The 20,082-nt window shown below is 37.8% G+C and overlaps 2 protein-coding genes across 3 annotated transcripts; both read right to left on the bottom strand.

Annotated features, from left to right (window-relative positions):
* Positions 1 to 1,489: 1,489 nt before the first annotated feature.
* LOC116332342 lies at positions 1,490 to 8,204 on the bottom strand. 2 transcript variants are annotated; one of them, XM_039606718.1, is made up of 12 exons: positions 7,750 to 8,204; positions 7,254 to 7,438; positions 6,410 to 6,547; positions 4,871 to 5,009; positions 4,449 to 4,623; positions 3,739 to 3,874; positions 2,802 to 2,945; positions 2,607 to 2,659; positions 2,457 to 2,525; positions 2,102 to 2,161; positions 1,876 to 1,989; positions 1,490 to 1,770 (listed from the first exon to the last, which is right to left on the bottom strand). In XM_039606718.1, the coding sequence occupies exons 1-12, from the start codon at positions 7,870 to 7,872 to the stop codon at positions 1,757 to 1,759; spliced, it is 1,350 nt and encodes a 449-aa protein (XP_039462652.1). In that variant the 5' UTR covers positions 7,873 to 8,204; the 3' UTR covers positions 1,490 to 1,756. The 2 variants fall into 2 exon arrangements, with proteins under 2 accessions (XP_039462652.1, XP_039462659.1); XM_039606725.1 differs by lacking the exon at positions 7,750 to 8,204 and having other exon boundaries at positions 6,410 to 6,542; positions 7,254 to 7,409.
* Positions 8,205 to 10,993: 2,789 nt separating this feature from the next.
* Positions 10,994 to 18,772, bottom strand: LOC120439288. Its single transcript, XM_039610100.1, has 12 exons — positions 18,605 to 18,772; positions 17,639 to 17,823; positions 17,069 to 17,206; positions 15,721 to 15,859; positions 15,151 to 15,328; positions 14,587 to 14,728; positions 13,054 to 13,197; positions 12,906 to 12,958; positions 12,748 to 12,822; positions 12,434 to 12,484; positions 12,203 to 12,316; positions 10,994 to 12,089 (listed from the first exon to the last, which is right to left on the bottom strand). Coding segments are annotated over exons 1-12 (1,338 nt in total). The 5' UTR covers positions 18,722 to 18,772; the 3' UTR covers positions 10,994 to 12,087.
* Positions 18,773 to 20,082: the final 1,310 nt, after the last annotated feature.

The raw sequence follows: 20,082 nt of genomic DNA, 5'->3' as shown, positions 1-20,082 counted from the left end.
CCACCCTTACTGCCAAGTAATTATTAGCTCTTAAAAAGCAATTGCTTTTGTACATGGGTAGGACGAAAAATTGAGGTAATTTTGTTCTTTTCTTTTTTGTTATTTTATATAACAATATGTCTTGGTCAACACAATCACAGCTGCACTGTGCCAAATACAAATGTAAACCACGACCAAGTCTGTCTGACTGAAACCACTTCCTGCAGAAAAATTTGGCCACATTTGCAAAAACGCTAATATGAAACACTCTTAGGTTTCTGTTGTGTGATACACTTTCAATCTACATTCTCATATTCTTATAGAAGAATCACTAAATCACAGTCATTCTCTGAACAAAACAAATATCAAACTTGCTCCAGCAAAGAATGTGAAATACAGCTCTGCCAGAGGTAACCAATAGAATTAGCACCATCTGCTGGTTTTCTCTTAATACAAGCAGTCCAAATGATTTAATATGCAGACATTCATTTAGGCCTAATGTTAAACATAGAAATGAATAAAATACGCACACAAACACACACACACACTGGCACAGTGGGGTTTGGGTTACCGCCGATAAGCCAAGTCTGTCTGTCTATCAGTCTATCTGTCTAGAGATAGAGATGTATTGGAACGTAACTGGATGCAGTGGCAAAAAGCACACAGCCAATGGATTCTAGAGCTGTTTCCATTTTAAGTTTCCAACCTTGTCAGAACAGTTTGGGTATGATCCCTTCCTGTTCCAACATGACTGTGGACCACAGCACAAACCAAGGTCCATAAATACATGGATGAGTCCTGACATCAGCCTCTTAGAAAACCTCTTTGAGATGAATTAGAATTAACTGAACCAGGCCTTCTTATCCAACATCAGTTTCTGATCTCACAAATCCACTTCTGGAATAATGATCAAAAATTCGTACATTCCTAAACTTTGTAGAAAGCCTTCCCAGAAGAGTTGAAGCTGTTATAGCTGCAAAGGGTGGGTAGACATCATATTAAACCCTATGACTAAAGAATGGGATGTCACTGTAGTTTGTATGCATGTGAAGGCAGATGAGCAAACCCCTAAAGGTTGTATGCACTCAAAAAAATCTAAAGTGACATGCATTCAAACACTATTTACATTTTAAAAAAAAGATAATAGCTGTTTTGTGTTTGTCTAAATGATGAGATTATGGTCATGTTAGGTTTAGTGTTATCACCAGCACTGATTTCCACCTCACGGGGTTAAAAGAGCTTAATGTGTTTGTCAGCCCTAACAGCCCTGACTTTCCTTCACCATCCAGATCATAAAACTTAAACAATACACAAGAAAACAACAGAACTAAAGTGCTTTTAGTGCTCAGTTGTAGCAGAAAGGTGCCATATAAGAACTTTTCTTTTTTCTTTTCAGCCTTCAAACCTCAGTGCCTTACTTCCAACCATTTTCTCTGTAGATATTAAACCTTCCTCATTTGTATGTTTACATTTAAGTTTGTAAGATGTTAAATGATGAAATACACACATCTAAAGGCTGCTGTCTGTAGCTTTTATTTACAACTCTGTACATTTATGTCATGCCATCATGCCACCACCAGATAGAGCCAAAGACTAATATCAGCACACTGGAGAGTGACATGATGGTGTGATTCTTCATCAGTAAAAGATATGCATCTATATTATAAAGTATATACATCTGTAGAAATGTGCTGTAACAACGTTTGTGATATCCTTTTCCCAAGTTCTCTAGATTTTATATCCAGTTTTGTTTTTCCTTAATCTCTTTCTTCTTCCATTAGACTACTTTATCTGTAAAAATAAAGAAAAAATACTGTTTAACCACTGACTTTACACTGATGTTTTTTAAGCCAAAATAAAAGTTAAAGTTAAGAAACAGGAGAACTTTTGACTCACAGAACGCGTGTGGACTTCCCCTCACCACCCACACCACAATGCCAACGATTGCTGCAACACCTACAGCCCCACACACAGCGCCAGCAATTTTGCCAGCACGACTGCTGTCATCACCTGCAATTATGCAAGGCAGAAGGAGAGTAGCTGAAGTAATCAAGTTCATTTTATTCATTCATTTTATACCCTGGCTGCACATTTTCAACCCATTAAAAGTATTCATAGTTACCTGATGCTTTGGATTCATCTGCCACCACAGTTGTTATGCTTAGTGTTTCTGTTTCGGTTACTGTTAAAGACAAACATATCGACATGGTGGAAAAATGGCCACATTCAGATTCATTCTAGTCCTGCACCACCACCAAGGAGAAAAACATGCATTATTTTGCAGGTATAGTGATGGCTGAATGGCTCTGTCTTGTTGGGCACAACAAACATCTTTGTTTTCATCACTCCTAGTAGAATTACACAAAAAATGCATTGGATAACTGAACGCCACTAATGGTAATAACGGGCTACAATAACCAGACATCAATGATGCAGCCCTTTGACACAATATTAATGCTCTTCTGTGTTTGACGCACCAGTAGTTGTGCTCGCTGGAGTAGTTGAAGGCAGAACGGTTGTTGGCATAGATGTTGTGATGACTGGTTCTGAAATCATGATAATAAACATGTAAAAATAATTGATCCTAAAAAGCAATGAAGGGAAAAACATAATGTGAGTGTGCTCACCTGTGCGATAGCTCACAATCACACACCGTAGCTCAGACTGATATTTGGCTGTACTGAGAAAATAAATCCAAAGCATACTGATGAGCAACTGAAATAGTACAAAAACATCAATTTCAAATATTCCAGTCTCCGTGTATTTACTGCATGATGTGCTTTTCACTTATTATTATTAATGGATCCAAATCCCACACTGACTCTTTCTCTGCCTGGACTAAGAAGCAGATGGGATGATCTTCTCCATCTTGATTCTCAGATGGCGTCCAAGTCAGGATAAATTCTCCATGTGATTCAGTGTGTTTTACAACACTGTGCGGTCCACTGAACAAAAGCTTTAAAACCCTTAAAAACACACACACAAAGGAGAGATTGATGCTGCAAAGTATCACATATAGAAATAAAAAGACCAAGATAAACCCTAAACACCAATAACCCAAAAACAACAATATAAGGTAGTACTATATTTATTCTGCCGTTATTCTGCCCTCGAAGGAAGGGAGTATTTAATTGTTTGTTAGAAGTCTAGCATCCACAGTTTTGAAGATATAATTTTCCAGTTTTGTGTGATGGTAGATACCAAAAACAGCTGATTTAATTTTGGTCAAAACTGGGTCAAGGTAACACTATCAGTAAAATCAGTCAAATCAGTAAAAAACAAACAAACAAACTTTATATTACCCACAATTTTGTAATGTAATGTTAATTTATTTTCTTCAAACTTCACAACAGTATTCTAGGGACATGAGAACCAAGGTCGGCTAAGCATTTGACCTTGACCTTCATTGTCAGCACTCAAGGTCAAAGGTCCAATTTCAAGAAACCATATCTTTTCATTTTTTTCAATTGGATGTTGCAATGACTCAATAACAGGGTAACATCATCATATTGCAATAAAAACATCATAAAGCATTAAAGTTTTAGTACAGCCCTTCAGTTTTGGGGGAGTTACACTCTCTGAGAGCACTTGTTGCTTGTTTAATTGATTCTTCGGATTTAACGTCTTGGGCGCTTCACCTATGTATTAAGTAGAGGGATCTGACAACTAAACTTTTAAAAAACACACGTGTAATGGTGGAAAAATTGTATTTCTTTGTAAGGTAAACATGGTACTCATATATGTTCTGTATTTACTCACGTGGCATTGGTGGCCTCTGCCACAATGGTAATGTTCACTGTGTCATTAGTATACATGCGAGCCCCATTGGCTGGGGTTGGAGGTAGAAACCTGGGCAGGTAAACTCCCTCTGAGCAGGATGGTGCAGGAGGGTCCACTGGAAAAAGATTTTTAGGTCATTACAGTAGATAGCTAGTAAAGTAGTGTAGCAAGCAATTTAACCTTGATATGACGTTTATCAAATTTTGGTTGCTAAATTGAGACACTGGTTTGATATGTAAGGTTCCAGCAGACATATTTGAAACAGCAACATTATGTTTCTGGTCAAAACTGGCATTATATTGCACTGGACTGATCCCAAAACTGACAGAAAGTCAGAGTTGATTTGCACATGTGCAGAGGAGGGATACAGGACATATTGGGCAATACATGTTGAAGCTAGAGCTGTCAGGTAAGGGGAAAAGAGGTAGACCACAGAGAAGATTGATGGATGTGGTGAAGGAGGACATGCAGAGGGTTGGTGTGACAGAGGAGGATGCTGGTGTAGGGTGAGATGCAGGAAGATGATCTGCTGTGGCAACCCATAAAGGGAGCAGCCGTAAAAGAAAGTAAATTTAAGTGAGTTCCTCTTCCTTGCAGCGCTATGGAGTGTAACATCCCTGTGCTGATTTTACTTTGAATAAACAGGATCCTCCAATGGTAAAAAGCTTTGCAAAAGAAAAAAAACCTACCCATCAGAGCAAATCTGATTGGTATTTTGCTGAGAGCCTCGCTGGGAGTGATGTTTGTCTGCACACCATAATCACTGATGATGACAGTCTTTTTTGGGAAGTCCTCCATTTCCAGCTGTACTGCGTATGAACCTTCATCTTGCCTGCTGACAGGATTAAATGACAATGTGCAAGCCTGCACAAGTTTGGTGAAGACTCGTTAAAAGTGGGCACTGTGTTTGAGTTTGAGGAGCAGAAATTTTTGTGAATTGTGGACAGAGAAACGGATGGATGAAAGAAAGGCATTTTATCAGCGCTTACCACCAGCACTCCTTCAGCTAGAAGAGCTAAAAATTAATCATTTACAACATTTCTCTGTTTCTGTGACTAGTTTTTACTGTAGTATCATTCTGTAAGTGTATGTGACAGCGATTGAAACTCACTTGTGAGATGGTCAGAACAGACGGTGGTGTGCAAGGATTACACTCATCTGCGTCTATGTCTCCAAATCTGCATTTAACCTTGTCTCCATCAGGGTCAAAGGCCGACAAGCTGAAGACTCTTTGACAGTTTGAAGGGACTCTGGCACACAGAAATCACATGTAGTACAGTAAATACAAAACTCTCCCAAAAATCATCAGTGTATCTTTGGTTTTTAACAACTGCAGTTTCAATAAGGCTTCCTCCAAGCAAAAACAAAAAAATAAAATACATTTAAGGACTGTCAAGAATCACCCATTTAACCCAGTTAACATTCACCATGTCACTGGATACACTTTAAGGGTTATAGATCAGGATAGAGCTCTGATATCTCCACATATTTTAAAAATATTGGAAGATGGAAAATCCTGTAACAGCAAAGCTGTAATGCCAAAATGTGTGGTTGAAAGGTGAAAAGAGCCTTTAAAATTAAGTAGCCTTAATGTTTTGCTGGTGTCCCATTGTATGCTACTGACTTGGTTTTATGTGAAAAAAAAAAAATCATGCAAGTCATATTTTATTTCCATACTTTCTGAGCAGAGTTTACGTATACTCCTTGTGCCTGTGAAGGTTCTCTTCCTCCCACAGTCCAAAGACATGCAGGTTAGGTTAAATGTCATTTATTAATGAGCTATTTGTGTGAATGTGAATGCAAACGTTTGTCTGTCTCTCTGTGTTCACTCGGTGATGGAATGACAACCTTTCCACAGAGTACCCCACCTCTAGACAAGTGACAGATACATGATATATTCTTTTTTTTTTTTTTGCCTTACCACAGTGCAAACACATAAGAGACGATCATGTCCCAAGAAAGTTGCAAATACTGAAATCATGGTCATGCTTCTGGGTCCTTGTGACCCAGCATTTTGAGTTTCTTACTTTTGGTGATATTTTGTATTAGGGTTTATGTTCTTGTTCATTAGTAGTCTTAGCTTGTTTTGAGTTTCTCATGTTCCTTGTTTAAGTCTTTGATGATTAGGCTCCCTGTTGTGTCTTTCTCCTCTATGTCTTTCTTCGTGTCCATGTTTATCCATGTTTCCCCAGCCCGTCATGTCTCCTCTCGTCCCCTCTCCTCCACTCCTCTGTCAAGCTCATTTGTCAATCTTGTGTTCCTTTGTTTCCTGGTTTATTGTGAAAGTCTTGCGTTCCTTGTTCAGTGTGTTTAGTTTTGTTTTCCCAGTCTCGTTGTGTATAATTCGTCTCAGCTGTGATCCCCATGTGTTTTCTGTTGCTTCATGATTTTACTGTGTATTTAAGCCCTCTGTTTCCCTCTGTCCAGTGTTGCGTTCTCCCTCATCTGTCGTGGCTGTGTGCTTCTCCATGTGTTTCTTCGTTAGTTTAGTATTCCTGAAATTTCCCTGTTTAGTTTTGTATTATTTATTCCACTCAGCAAATAAAACTGTGTTTTTGGGTTAACGTCCTGCCTATGAGTCTGCATTTGAGTCCTTTCCTGCCCTTCATTACAGCCAGTTTATGACAATAAAAACAATAAAGAGGCTTACCGCAGGGCTGGCAGGATGGTGGTCTGAGGTGATTTGTTTGGCTGATATGTGTCGAGACGAGTCCTCAGGTCCACGTTAGTCAGAGCTCTCCATTTCTTCACCTTGTTTTTGTTTTGAATCCAGTCACCGCCATCTAATCTTTGGGGTTTCACAGAAGGTAATTTGTTTATTTTCTATAGTACTCAACTTATACTAAGACCTTGTACAACATATACTAATTAGTATACATCCATACAAGAAATTCTGATGGGGTATTGTTATTAACCCGCCAGGGGGGGTGGGAACCTGATGGACACTTAATGTTGTGAACATGAGAATTAGGTGATGTAGGAGTTCAAGGTTAAAGTACAAGTTTTCAGAAATCTTGTAAACACAAATTGATGTATGTAAATAGATTTTTGACAAATAGCAGGCATTGACGTATGATCATGTTTCAGGTAAGACTACACTGTATATGAAAAAGGGTTTATATACTCTATTAAGGTGTGATGCATGTGTGTTTTGGACAAACGTGCAAGGAGGTACGTGACATTTGATGCATTGTTAATTGTTGTTTTTGGTTTTTAATGTGTGTTAACTAGAATTCTTACCCTGATTGCCAAGACTAGGGAGAACATAGAAATCCCTTTTGTGTTGTGTCTGGCAGGACATCTGGCATTAAATCAAAATCAAATATGCAGTGCTACCTGCAGCCCAATGTAAATGTGGGAGGAGATGACAGTAGCTCTGTTACATAATCTGATTGCCTCAAGTTAGGATTAGGGGCTGGTTTGGAGTTATCGTCTATGATAATTTAGACCTGAGAGGATTAAACATTTCTTTTTTTATCTGATGTGTTACTGACCGTAGCTGAAACACAGCATTGCTGGAAACCTCCCGAGTCATGACTCCTTCCCTCTGACACCACTCTTTGTCCTCCTCATCCACAATGCTCAGCTCCACACTCTCACTACCACAGTCACCGCTGACACAGCTCCACGTGTCTTGATCGGTGCATGAGCGAAAGCTCAACTTGTAGTGAAAGACCACCTGTAATATTGTAACAATAACACCTGTTGTGATATTATAAAGAGGCCATGCACTGTTCAAATAAAGTCAGTGCTTTTAGGAGCCTTTTGAAATGTCAGTGAATAATAATTAACAACAGCAATGCCAACAACATATCAAATCCTTGGCTTAGAGAGTGCAGTAAGGATTGCACTGTGGGTTCACACTGTGTTGTGCACAGCAGAGAAGTGCTTGCCTTTAATTCAATCCCCCTTAAGTAATAAGTAAAAATCTGAGCCCCTGTTTCAGACTAAAATAAAGAGTCCAGGCATTAATGTTATAGGTACACCTACCGTGAGGGAGCCATTATGTGTCTTGTCTTTGGGGGTAAAAGTCATCACTGTCCCAAAGAAATGGTTAGCCTGAGAACCAAAGAGCAGCAGCAGTAGAAAAAGGAGCAGCATGTTTATATCCATAGTTGCGATCAGTCAAACTGTGCAGCCCTAAAATAAAGTTTAAAATAGAGTAAAATAAAGTCCTTGACCCAGTGATGTATGGCTCTGAAATGAAACAAACAACGTGTTTTTCTCCCAGTACTCCTCCTACTTATGTCTCCTCCCTTTACAACTATAACACAGTTATATTGTAAACTGAGAGCAGACAAACGGAGGCTGTCTGTTCAGTCAAGGCTTCATCGTACAAGCATGACTTTTCTCTTGATCCTGTTTACTTAGAGTTAACTAACTTTTTGCTCTAATCAATCTGATTTTGTATTGAGGAGCTCCACCTTTAAAGTCCACATGTCTTTCTCTCCCACTCTCTTGTTTTTGACAAAGTAGCAGTGGAAATATGATATGTGGCTTCTGCCATTCATGAGCGTGAGAAGGAAGCAGAAGGGTGTGCCAACTGCTACCACCATCCAAACATTCTGGCACTGCAGGAAGCTGACTCACCCACTTTTACAAGCTTTAATTATTCCCACAATAGTGCTGTGATTATGTGCAGATTTACTCTTAAATCATGCAGTCTGATTCAGTGTGAACTACTATGTTAAACAGCAACTACACATTACTTATAGGTCCTAAAGTACTTTTTCTATCTTTATGTAGGACATTCCATTTCATTTGTATGCAGATAATGGATTCTGGATTTTCAGGCCATTCTCACTTGCCTAGGTCTAAAATGATGCAGTTTTGTCTCAGCCACTGCTCTGTCACAGTTAGGCTCTCCTTTGGCAGTGGTGCAACCCAGTGGGAACCTCTGGGAATGGAAAATAAAGTCATCACTAAAGTGCCAATAATGGCTCAGCAGCACATCAGACTACAATTAAGTGTAGCTGACAAAGATTGAGTGTGTAATGTTTTCCATTGTGAGGTGATTGTACAGGTGATATGGTGGATTTTGAAGCTGCCAGCTGACTGTAAGTGGTCACCAAACTAGTTCTATAAAGCAACCCTTTGAAAGGTAATGAGATCTTAAGTTCCTTGCACAGACTCCCATGATAAATGTCCAACTTAACACCAGAAAAAAAGGAGCCAGTAGGCATCATTTTCCCAAAGATGGTGCAAAACAAAACAAAATTGAAAAGCAGCAGGAAATTGACTTAACTGCGTTGGCCTAATGTTTTTCAAATGTTTAAGTTGGGGGAAACAAGCTTTTCCCTTTTTCAAAAACAGCTGCAACATTTTAGTACCAAGGAAATGCTGGACACCAAACTGGAGCCACAGATGTCAGTGGCTATTGGAGGACCTGGCACAAGAATTTCAGCAGTGACTCACATCTGCCCACATATTCTGTCTGCCACGATCTCTTTCCTATTTAAATTTCTCCAACATCTGGAAGACATGCTTTGTAATATTTAGCTCTGGAATTTGTTAAAATGTGGGTTGGTCTTCAAAAGGCACCAGAACAGAATTGGCTTCACATTGTATGAAATGAGGACCAATGGAAATAACTTTAGTTCTCTAGTCATCACTTTTATAGTCACCTACATTAAAACATAGTATGATGAACTTAGACTGCTTTACTTAGGATACTTTTTAGCCTTTTAACTGCAGACCTCTGAGGGGGGAGGGGAGTCCCTAGACTGGAAAATGACAGACAAAACTATCCAATTGTATGTTAACTAGAAAACGTTTGCTCTGCTCCAAAGAGCTCCAAGAATAAAAAATGCTGCTCTATCTGCAGAACAATCCCTCATATAATTGATACTTATGGTACAACTTGCTGGTAGCATTCCTGCATGTTTGGCTTTGATATAAATGCTAGAACCTTTAGCTGTTGGCATAGGTGTGTCTTTATTTATCATACTTACAGTGTCTCCATTGTGAGCAGACACATACTGACATGTCCATGTATGATCATGTACAAACTTGCTCTCATGTTGCCAGGCAGTGAAAATAACCAGTTGATAAATATCTGGTCTGATCGGTACATGCTGACCTCAGTACTGAGGTAGTTTTTAGTTGAAGAACCCAAATATTAACATTGTCAGTGTATAATCTACCACAGATGTGTCAAACTCAGTGTCACTAAAGGCAACACTATGAAATGAGAATCAGAGAATGAGTTAAAATGTGCACAGAAATTCCCTCTCTGGTGGAAAAGGTTTGGTGCACTGAACACTGAATAAATAAGGAAACCAATAAGATAGGTTCAAAGGTCATTGTCATAAAATGCAGTCAAGGAGTTAATAAATGAAAAGCTCCTGTTGATAACAGTTCAACAGGGACTACTGTGAGTGTTAGGATACCGACAGACATCAATGTTGCCATAAGGCGAAAGCGCATCAAATCCGATTTTTTTGACCCTATGTGACCCATATCCGATCATGGTATGACAGTGTGAACGGCACAAATCAGATATTTTCAAATCCGATCTGGGTCACTTTCGTATGTGGTCCTGAATCCGATACATATCCGATGTTTTAGAAAGCGACTGCTGTGTGAACGGTCAAGTCGCATTAAATCCGTCTTTTACGTCACTGACACAAGACAGACGCCAATTATCAGCGCCGGAGAAGCGCCCGATAGGACATCGCGAACGATTTCTTGCCATCCGGTGAAACTGTTGGGAAGACCACGTTGGAGAAATGTGAACATTTTATTTTTACTGTATTTTCTGCAGATTCTGACAGAAATCTGCAACTATCCTTTGAAGCACTGCTCCTCTAAAACAGCAAAAAGGATCATTAATAGGTTATCTACATTATTATGTAAATAACAAAATAACTTAAAGCAAAAATTTGGAAACATAAAGTCCGAAGTCTTTATATTAAGGGCCATCAGTCAAACAATATTGTTTGGTCTGGGTCTAAACAGAGCGAGTTGTGTGTGACATCTTCTTTTGCGCATGCGGGCCGCTTTGAGCGTTCACACTAGAGCGCGTTTGATGTCGCATTTTATGTGTAGTGTGAACAAGCAGACAAAAAAATCGGATTTGATCAAAAAATCGGAATTGAGCATTTAGACCTGCAGTGTGAACGTAGCCAATGACAGCTGCACCAAAGTATCCAAAGAATACATCAGTGAGCAAAATGTTTCTTGAGCTATAGGAAATGAGGCTCTTAAACCAAAGTAATCATTTCAAAGTATCCGTTTAATTTTTTTGAGCATATATATGACTTATAAAGAGTCTGAACTGCCCAGAAAAGTTAATGATAGACAATTTGTCAGGAAGAATTAATGATGACAGTGAATTAAATAATTCCAAAATTATCTGTGTATTTTTTTTAAAGAGATACAGATAACAAATCCAAAAAATGACAAAGAAGTTCACACAGGAAATAGAAAGATCTTGTTAAGGCCAACATGAAATGGTACATTTCCTCATTTCAAGCATCTAATATGATCTGGTATTCTGTTCAGTTCAATTCATTTTTATTTATACAGCATCACAAGAACAGGTGCCTCAAGGTGTGTAAGGTAGAGACCCTACAATAATACAGAGAAACCCCAACAATCAGATGACCCCTTATGAGCAAGCACTTGGTGAAAGTGGAAAGAAAAACATGTTTTTAACAGGAAGAAACCTCCAGCAGAACCAGGCTCTGGGAGGGCTGCCCATTGCTGCAATCAATTGGGGGTGAGTGGAGGGAGAGCTGGTATCTTCTATCGTAAATAAAAGATTTTTTTATTGTTTATTTTTTTAACAACTGTGATCCAATTTGGGATTAGGATTATGGTTTAGAATGTCCAACATAAAAATGTCCTCAGCGAAGATCGACTAACGAAAAAACCTCAGTGGTGAGAAATACCCGCCCTCTTGCAACACTACATTTTGTACCATATTGGTTGAATATTTTCATATTTTTTGAGGTTTTTAGCTCTGATGCATGACGTTTTACTTTCACATATTGTCTCTGTAGATATTTCCTTTTGCCAGTATTTAAATTTTTCTCTGATAAAACAGAGTCACCAGCATCTGGGGGAGTCTGCCTGCAGCTTTAATGAACAACCTTGTACATTAATGCCATCATTTCACCAACAGATGGAGCCAAAGCCTCAAAACAGTTCATTGACCATTTATGTGAGGCTTTGACAGTAAAATGCAGATCTGCATTATATAACATTTACATTTGTAGAAATTGGATTGGGACACAAGAAGCGAGCAGCTGAAAGTAGCTAGAAGACCAGTGATATCCAGATTCTACAGGTTTGTTTTTCCCATCTTCATCCAAAGCTCCAACTTTTTTCTGTAAAATTCAAAAACAAACCAAAAAGACAGGTGAACCACAGCCTTAAATAATGTGTATCATCAGAAAATCCTTTTAAAAAGTTTGGAAAAGTAGCAAATGTTGTGACTCACAGAGCACAGGAGAACTTCGATTCAAAGCCCACAAGGCAACGCCAACAATGGCTGCGACGGCTCCAACACCAAACACAATACCAACAACTTTGCCAGCACCCATGCTGTCGTCACCTGTATGTAGAAGAAGGATAAACATAAAAGCCAACAATCTTTAAGCTGCTTTTAAGCTCAAACAATATTTCCATGACAGCTACACACTTTCAAGCTATGAAAAATAATCATATTTACCTGATCCTGTGGACTCATATAGCACCTTCTCCTGATCTTCTGTTTCATTTACTATTAAATAACAGAGAGATGTAGTGAAAGATGTGGTAAATCCAAACATCAAACATGAGATTTTACTTCAACACATCAAACATCTAAAAGAATCTCATGTATTCTGTTGCAAAAAAACCCAATATGACAGGAAGTACAATTGTTAACCGTCTTTGTGCCACTGGTTATAATTAATAGCTAATAATAAGAGTTTGAACTGCCATCATGATACAGGCCTTTGGCAATATTCATGATCTGCATCAGCTCCTCTATATTTCACGTACTGAACAGAAGAGTGGTTGTTTGTTCTGGGGTGGTTGAAGGCAGAACAGTTGTTGGCAGAGGAGTGGTGATTGGTCCTGAAAATATAATACACAAATATGTTAAAATAAACAGTTACAGAAATCATTGAAGGAAATGTACATTTTTGAAGTTTACTCACTAATTTGAATGCTCACAATCACACAGCGTAGCTCAGAGTGATACTTGGCTGTACTGAGAGAAGAAATCCAAAAAAAGTAATTAAAAAATGAAACAGTACAACATATATTCATAAAAATGGTGGTGCGAAAATGTTTAAACCATCTGACTTTAACTCTGCCTGGACTACGAAGCAGATGGGATGGTTTTCTTCATCTTCACTGTCAGATGGTGTCCAGGTCAGGATGAATTCTCCATGTGATACAACATGTTTCACAGCGGTGTGTGGTCCACTGAACAAAAGCTTCAAAACCCTTACAAAAACACACAAAATAGAGATTTGGCATATACGGGTAAATCAGAGTGCAAACATCAGAATTTACTGCAGACTGTTTCATTACCGTTCCTTTTATTGTATCATTTTACAAAAAGAAATATATCTTAAACAATATGTTCAAAGAGGAAACGAGCAAGCAAAGACAGCTCTCCATCAATGCCTCTGCTAAATAATTTTCCCGTTCTTGCATCTGATTTTTTCAAACACATCTATTTATTTATTTTTGACCTGCAATTCAAAACATTCTACATTGCAAACAAAAATCAAATAAAAAATGTCTTACACTGTCAAGGCCATCATGTAGGGCTTCTATGTAGCAATGCAACATAGGTGACATTGCATGGGTAGTGTAGGGTGATCCAGATCAAGTTATATCCCAACTTGCCCTTTCTTGGGTAAATTAAATGTATATTTGGTAACCTAGATGGACATCAAAATTGGCCTTCCCATGACTCACTGTGAGGTTGTAGAACCACATGGATTTTGTCCCAGCTAATGAGCAAAGATCAGGTTGTGTGGCTGATACTGACATTATTGCATCTGGCCAACCAATAATGACCTAAAGTTTGTCAGAGTTCAGTGTCCCTCCAGAATTTAGGAAATTGGGTTTTTCACCCCGACCTACTCCCACTCTTGTGGTCATAGCATCAAAACTAAGAGTAGTAATTTGATTAAACTCATGTATTATATAGTTCAATAATTATTCTGCATGTTGAAATTAATGTTGTTTGTTCTGGATTTCTAAAATGTTTTTATGGCACAAAATGGTCGTACCATATTTGAATACATGCCCTGTTCACCTCAAACTATTACAGGTGATGGATTGGATGTTGCCACCACTTCATGTACAACTTTACAGAGATCCAGTGAGAAATGCAATTTTTTGTTTGTTGGTTTGTTTGTTTGTTTTTTAACTATAATTCTTATTGTTGTTAAAATGTATTTAATAACTTAATGTTTGCAATTTATTTATCTATCTTCAGTAGATCTAGACATCAATTTTACAATTTTTCCTCAAATGTGACTAGACAGGGATGTACTTCGATATGTGCATTATATTTACTAAAAGTATATTGTAAATCAAGACAAATGTTCATGAACGAATTCTTTCTTAAAGTTATGTTTTTCATATAGTTTTTATAAACACAATTTTTTGGAAAGTAATGTATATCCTAAACAAGCAATGAATCATATATGGCAGCGTTACTGACTTTGCTTTGCGCAATGAAAATGAAAAACACTGAAAAGAGTCAGAGATGTTTAAAAAAAAGGTTCTATATTATGCTCACACACACTCTAGGAGAAAATTTGAAACAAAAATATTCTTTACATATGCCAATGTTTTGTGTCTTTCTCTTTAACTCACATGGTGTTGGTTGCCTCTGCCATAATGGTAATATTCAATGTTTCATTAATATAGGCCAACAGTTGAGCCCCACTGACGGGAGTTGGAGGCAGAAACTTTGGCAGGTAGGCTCCCTCTGAACAGGATGGCACAGGCGGGTCCACTGGAACAAAACAAAAATGTGGCATATTAAGTTAAGATCATATCAGTTAGTGACTTAATTTGGCAAGCTATCACAATTGCTAGGATTTCAAATGAGATATGATTGTGAAAATGATTTCAACAACAAAAATATAGCCAACTAGCTGTAAATGTAGCTGTATGTGCTTCAAATGTAACAATGTTGGAACTTTGTGTGGGTCATGTATTGCTGTGTTAGCTGGTTGTTGTGCACCCAAATGCAAAGCACTTGAGTCAAGAGTCATAAGTAGTGCAGAAATGCAAATCAAAGACCTACAGAGTAAGCATTTGATTACTGTAATGATGTCAGATGATTGCAGAAGAATGAGATGATCCACAGATCTAGACAACTGCATCTGTAGGAGTTTTCATCCAGGACTCTGAAGGACTGTGAAATGGTCCTACCTATTAGACTAAATCTGATTGGTATTTTGCTGAGAGCATCACTGGGAGTCCTTGTTGTCTCCACATCATCACTTTGATGGAGAAAGATGGTCTGCTTGGGGAAGTCCTCCATCTCCAGCTGTATTGCATATGCACCTTCATCACTCCTACTCGCAGAATGAAAGGTCAGTTTGCAAGACTACAGGAGAAGGAAACACGGAGAGAAACCAGTTATATGTTTATATAGCTGAATTTGTTGGGGGTTTTTTTTAAGAAGAAGCCATTTTGAAATAGTTTTGCTATGGCCATTTTTAGGACATCTTTGAAATTGTCAGAAATTGGAAAGTGGCATGACTACGAGTCAAAACTCAATAAAGTTTGTTCTAACCCACAGAGGTTGCAGCAATGACCCCAAATCTATATTTGGGGGAGTAACCTTTCAGATATATGTGAGTTATTACTGTATTTTATTGTGATGTAGAGTTATTCATTATTTAATTAGATTAAATAATGATTTAGATCTCAGAAGAATAATAACGTATTAACTTTGTGACAATTGGCTTGTGTCAGATGAAAATGCTTTTAACTCACTGGTGTGATGGTTAGAAGAGATGGCGGTGTACAAGGATTACACTCATCTGCTGCTGTGTCTCCATATCTGCATTGAACCTCGTCTTCATCAGGATCAAAGGCCAACAGGCTGAATTCTCTCTTACAGTTTGACGGAACTCTGGCACCGAGATATCACAGGTCAAAAATACTCACCTAAAAGGTAGAACTGTCTTGTGGTTTTATTAAAAATAATGTGTATTGGTACTTAATCCCTTGCCAGTGAATGTATTTCAGCACACTACATGTTACATTTACTTGTTTTGTTGCTCTGCAAAATGTTCTGAAATGCATTTTCACCCGATTAAAGGCTACAGTCCCAAACAATAACACAAATCCCTACCCTAGTAAGGAAACACGTGGGATCTATTTTTCAGTTCCTAGTTATGAACACAAAACCAACAGGACAAAGGAAAGATGAAAAACCAGGACCCAGATCCCCAAAGTGATTCTACTTTAGAAACATGAAAAGATACAAACAGAGGGTGCAGCCTGACTGCTCATCACTGTCTTGGTCAACTGTTGAAGATCAGGCTCTGCTATGCTGGGGTCAGCATGCATTGAGATTTAATATCACTCTGGGCTGTTGGCTAGCTTAGCATTAGCATGCTGTCTGTACAGATGATTGCAAAGAGCCAAATTTCTGATAGCAGTACAATGAAGTTTCTGTCCTAGTTTCCATTTTACCATCACACACATGTTTCATGTAATAAGAGTAATGCCCAAAAACTCAACTCAAAAACTATATGGCTGTATCATTGCACTGCTCTACCATTGTCTTCCTGCTGCACACCAACTAACATTTTTTGACTGTAGCAGATAGAGAAAAAAAAATATTTGTTTTACTTTTTTTCTTTCTATCTGGCACACAGATAACTGAAGAACCTTTGTAACACAATAACAACATAGTAACTAATGTAATTACTCAATTTGGTACAATAACACACTTCATTACTATGTTGCTTAAAAAACAACCAACGCTGGCAAAAATAAAATTAAATCCTAGCCCTAAACAGGCTAATGGTGTCCTGATTATTATCATGATTCTATGTAAAGAAAAAAATCTAATTTTTCACGAACCCATATTTCAGTTACATGTTTTAGGTCACAGGTGTTGAACTCCAGGTCCTGAGGGCTGATGTCCTGCAGGTTTTAGATGTGTCCTTGATCCAACACAGCTGATTTAAATGGCTAAATGACCTCCTCAACATGTTTTGAAGTTTTCTAGAGGCCTGGTAATGAACTAATCATTTGATTCAGGTGTGTTGACCCAGGGTGATGTCTAACACGTGCAGGACACCAGCCCAAATAACAAAGTTAATAGCTTTACCTAAGAGCTGGCAGGATGGTGGTCTGAGGTGATTTGTTGGGTTGAGCTGTGTCAGATCGAGTCCTCAGGTCCACCTGAGTTACAGCTTTCCAGTTACTAATACCGTTTTTGTTGTTAATCCAGTCACCACCAGCCAGACTGTGGATTTGAATTGAATCTTATAAGGTAATTCATCCATAGTACACACATTAATATACTAATTTGTACATGAATCCAAGTAATGTATAAGTACAAGACATTTCTAAGATGTGGGAAAGACCATTTTTACAGATCAAGAAGCCCCCAAAGCCTGGAGACTTTAAACAATGAGGGATGTTTAACCTCTTAACCATAATTGTTACTTCGATAAAATTCCTTTCACCACAGCAGAAAAAATATAAACTTAAGGTTTTTTCTTCCAATGGGGACAACTGTTGTCAAAACTCTGTAATTCTTATTGTGAGTAACCGATCTACAGTGTGCAGTACTATGTTTTAGTCAAGTGATACATACAAGTTTGATCACTGAGTGAATGCAATCAGGTCAGTGGCATTTTGTTGAATCTGCTGCTTCATTTGATGTGTTACTGACCGTAGCTGAAACAGAGAGTTGCTGGAAACCTCCCGAGTCATGACTCCTTCCCTCTGACACCACTCTCTGTCCTCTTCATCCACAATGTTCAGCTCCACACTCTCACTACCACAGTCACCGCTGGCACATTTCCACTTGTCTTCATCTGTGCATGAGCGAAAGCTCAACTTGTAGTCAAAGACCACCTGTAATATTGTAAAAAAACAAAAAGAAAAAGAAAAAGAAAGAAAGAAAGAAAAGATGATGCTATTGTTATATGATTTTATAATATTATAACAAGATTGTTGCAACTTAAAAAATTAATAGACAGTACTGTGTTGTCCACTGGGTAGCTAATACCCTGGTTATGTTGTAATAACAAATTGGAAGGCACACAGCTTCATGATCACCCTCTGATCATGGAATTCATGGCACTTCACACAATAAAACCACTGCATACTAACACATGCGAAAAGTTACATTTGGCTTACATATATTACACAACAATGATAGCACTGTATTTTTTCTATTCACAACTTTAAGCAGACTGGACCATTTTGTGGAAAGAACAACAAAGAAGAACTGAATGCAAGATAAATTCTGGTCTTTACCTAAGCTGTCAAATTTATCCAGAGAGCAGCTGTCCCATCCTGCAAAGCTTGCACAATTCCTAACAATTTCTAATAGAAAGGTTACATAAAAAATAGAAAATATATGTTGATTCTTCTTCAGCTACCACACTGAGACGGATCTGTAAAATCTGGAATTACTTGGCCTCTTTGTATATAAGTTCGCACATTGTCAGTAGTTCACCCACAGATTTTGACACTCCCATGTGTGGTTGATTTACATTCACAACATCACGTTAATTCCCCCCATTTCGTAAATCAAACAAAGCTGAGCACTTTTTCACTTTTTTTTACAAATACAAATTTTGCAAAAGAACACATTATAACAGCAATCAATATTTTTGCACTATGCCCTTACCCTTAGAGATCCATCATCCGTGCTTTCTTTAGGGGTAAAGGTCATCACTGTCCCAAAGTAATGGGATGCCTGAGAACCAGAAAGCACCAGGAGCAGAAGAAGCAAGCCTGTGGTCATTATGTCCTCAGTTTAACTGCTGCTTTATACAGGCAGATACTCGATACAACACAAAAACTGATCAGCTAAGTATGCATCTGAAATGAAACGAGTGCAACGGTTAAAAAGAGGATTGTTTCACTGCTCCTCCTTCTTTACTCCCCTCCCTTTGAAACATCATTTATGTCCCACTCAGTAGAGGAGACACAATTAGACTTTTGGTTGGGTTTTACATCATCACTCATAGATACAAGCAGAGATTTGTCTCATGATCCTATTTAATTAAAGTAGAGTAAGTTGTAGCAACACTGGTTAGAAGTTTTCATGGTTTGGTTCAATCACAGCTTTATTATTACTGTTTGATTTCATCAGTACTCCAGCAAAAGAGAAAAAAAGTTTAAGGTAGCTCAAAACAAAACTTCACACTATGGACTGCAATACTGTTACAGATCTCATGCAGCCTGGGCTGACTAACTGTTAGAGATCAGCTTGTGCTTTGCTTAGTTTAATCAGACATAGACTAAAGACGACATTACAAATGTATTATATGGAAGGCTGTTTTTTATTTTAATACCAACAGTGAAAGTTTACAGAAAACAGTAAATTACTGACCGTTTTATTGGGGAAATTAAAATAATATAACATTTTTTTGAAACAGTATTTCTTAAAAAAGCAAGAATTATATTTCTGAATAACAAAAGTGATGGAGGGAGCATAAATGTGCTCTGTTTTATATTATATTATATTATTATATAAACTCAACAAAATAAATAAATAGCATATGAAAGAAGCTTGTTTATGTTCATTTCTTATGCATTAATGGAAAACTCTATTCTTTCTTAAAATAGTGTGATGCTAATATAAGAAATTCCTTCAACTGCCTCTATACCAATAAAATAAAAGTAATAATGTTTTAGCAGAATAGGAAACATATCATTTTCATTGCGTTGATTTGCCCTGACGAGCATCTGAATGTAATAACTGCCATCACATTACAGACATTCCTGAATGGAGCACTTCAGGAAAAGAACTCACCAGTTTTTAGTGTCAATAACAATGTGGTTATGTTCAGAGATGTCAACGTCTAATTTACTGTACTCTCCCATGTAGGACAACAACCTACTGATAACCCTTTCAGACGTTATAAACCTACTTGATTTTAACGTTTGAAAAGCTTTCATTTACCTGTGCAAATAATGCCTACTTTTTTTCCTTTGATCAAACATAAGACAGCTATGTTGTCAAAATGTCTTAGTTATACATAATTTCTTTATAACTGCTCCGTTTTGGTAAAGGCTAAGCCAAGTCACTGGGGCACAGTGAGGCAGATATTTAGGTTCTGACAATAGTTTAATTTTATTAGTTGAAATAAACTATATTGA

Source organism: Oreochromis aureus, linkage group 3, assembly GCF_013358895.1.
Source record: "Oreochromis aureus strain Israel breed Guangdong linkage group 3, ZZ_aureus, whole genome shotgun sequence".
NCBI classification, from domain to species: domain Eukaryota; kingdom Metazoa; phylum Chordata; class Actinopteri; order Cichliformes; family Cichlidae; genus Oreochromis; species Oreochromis aureus.
The sequence above is the reverse complement of the archived record's forward strand: the minus strand, read 5'-3'. Positions and strand labels throughout refer to the sequence as shown.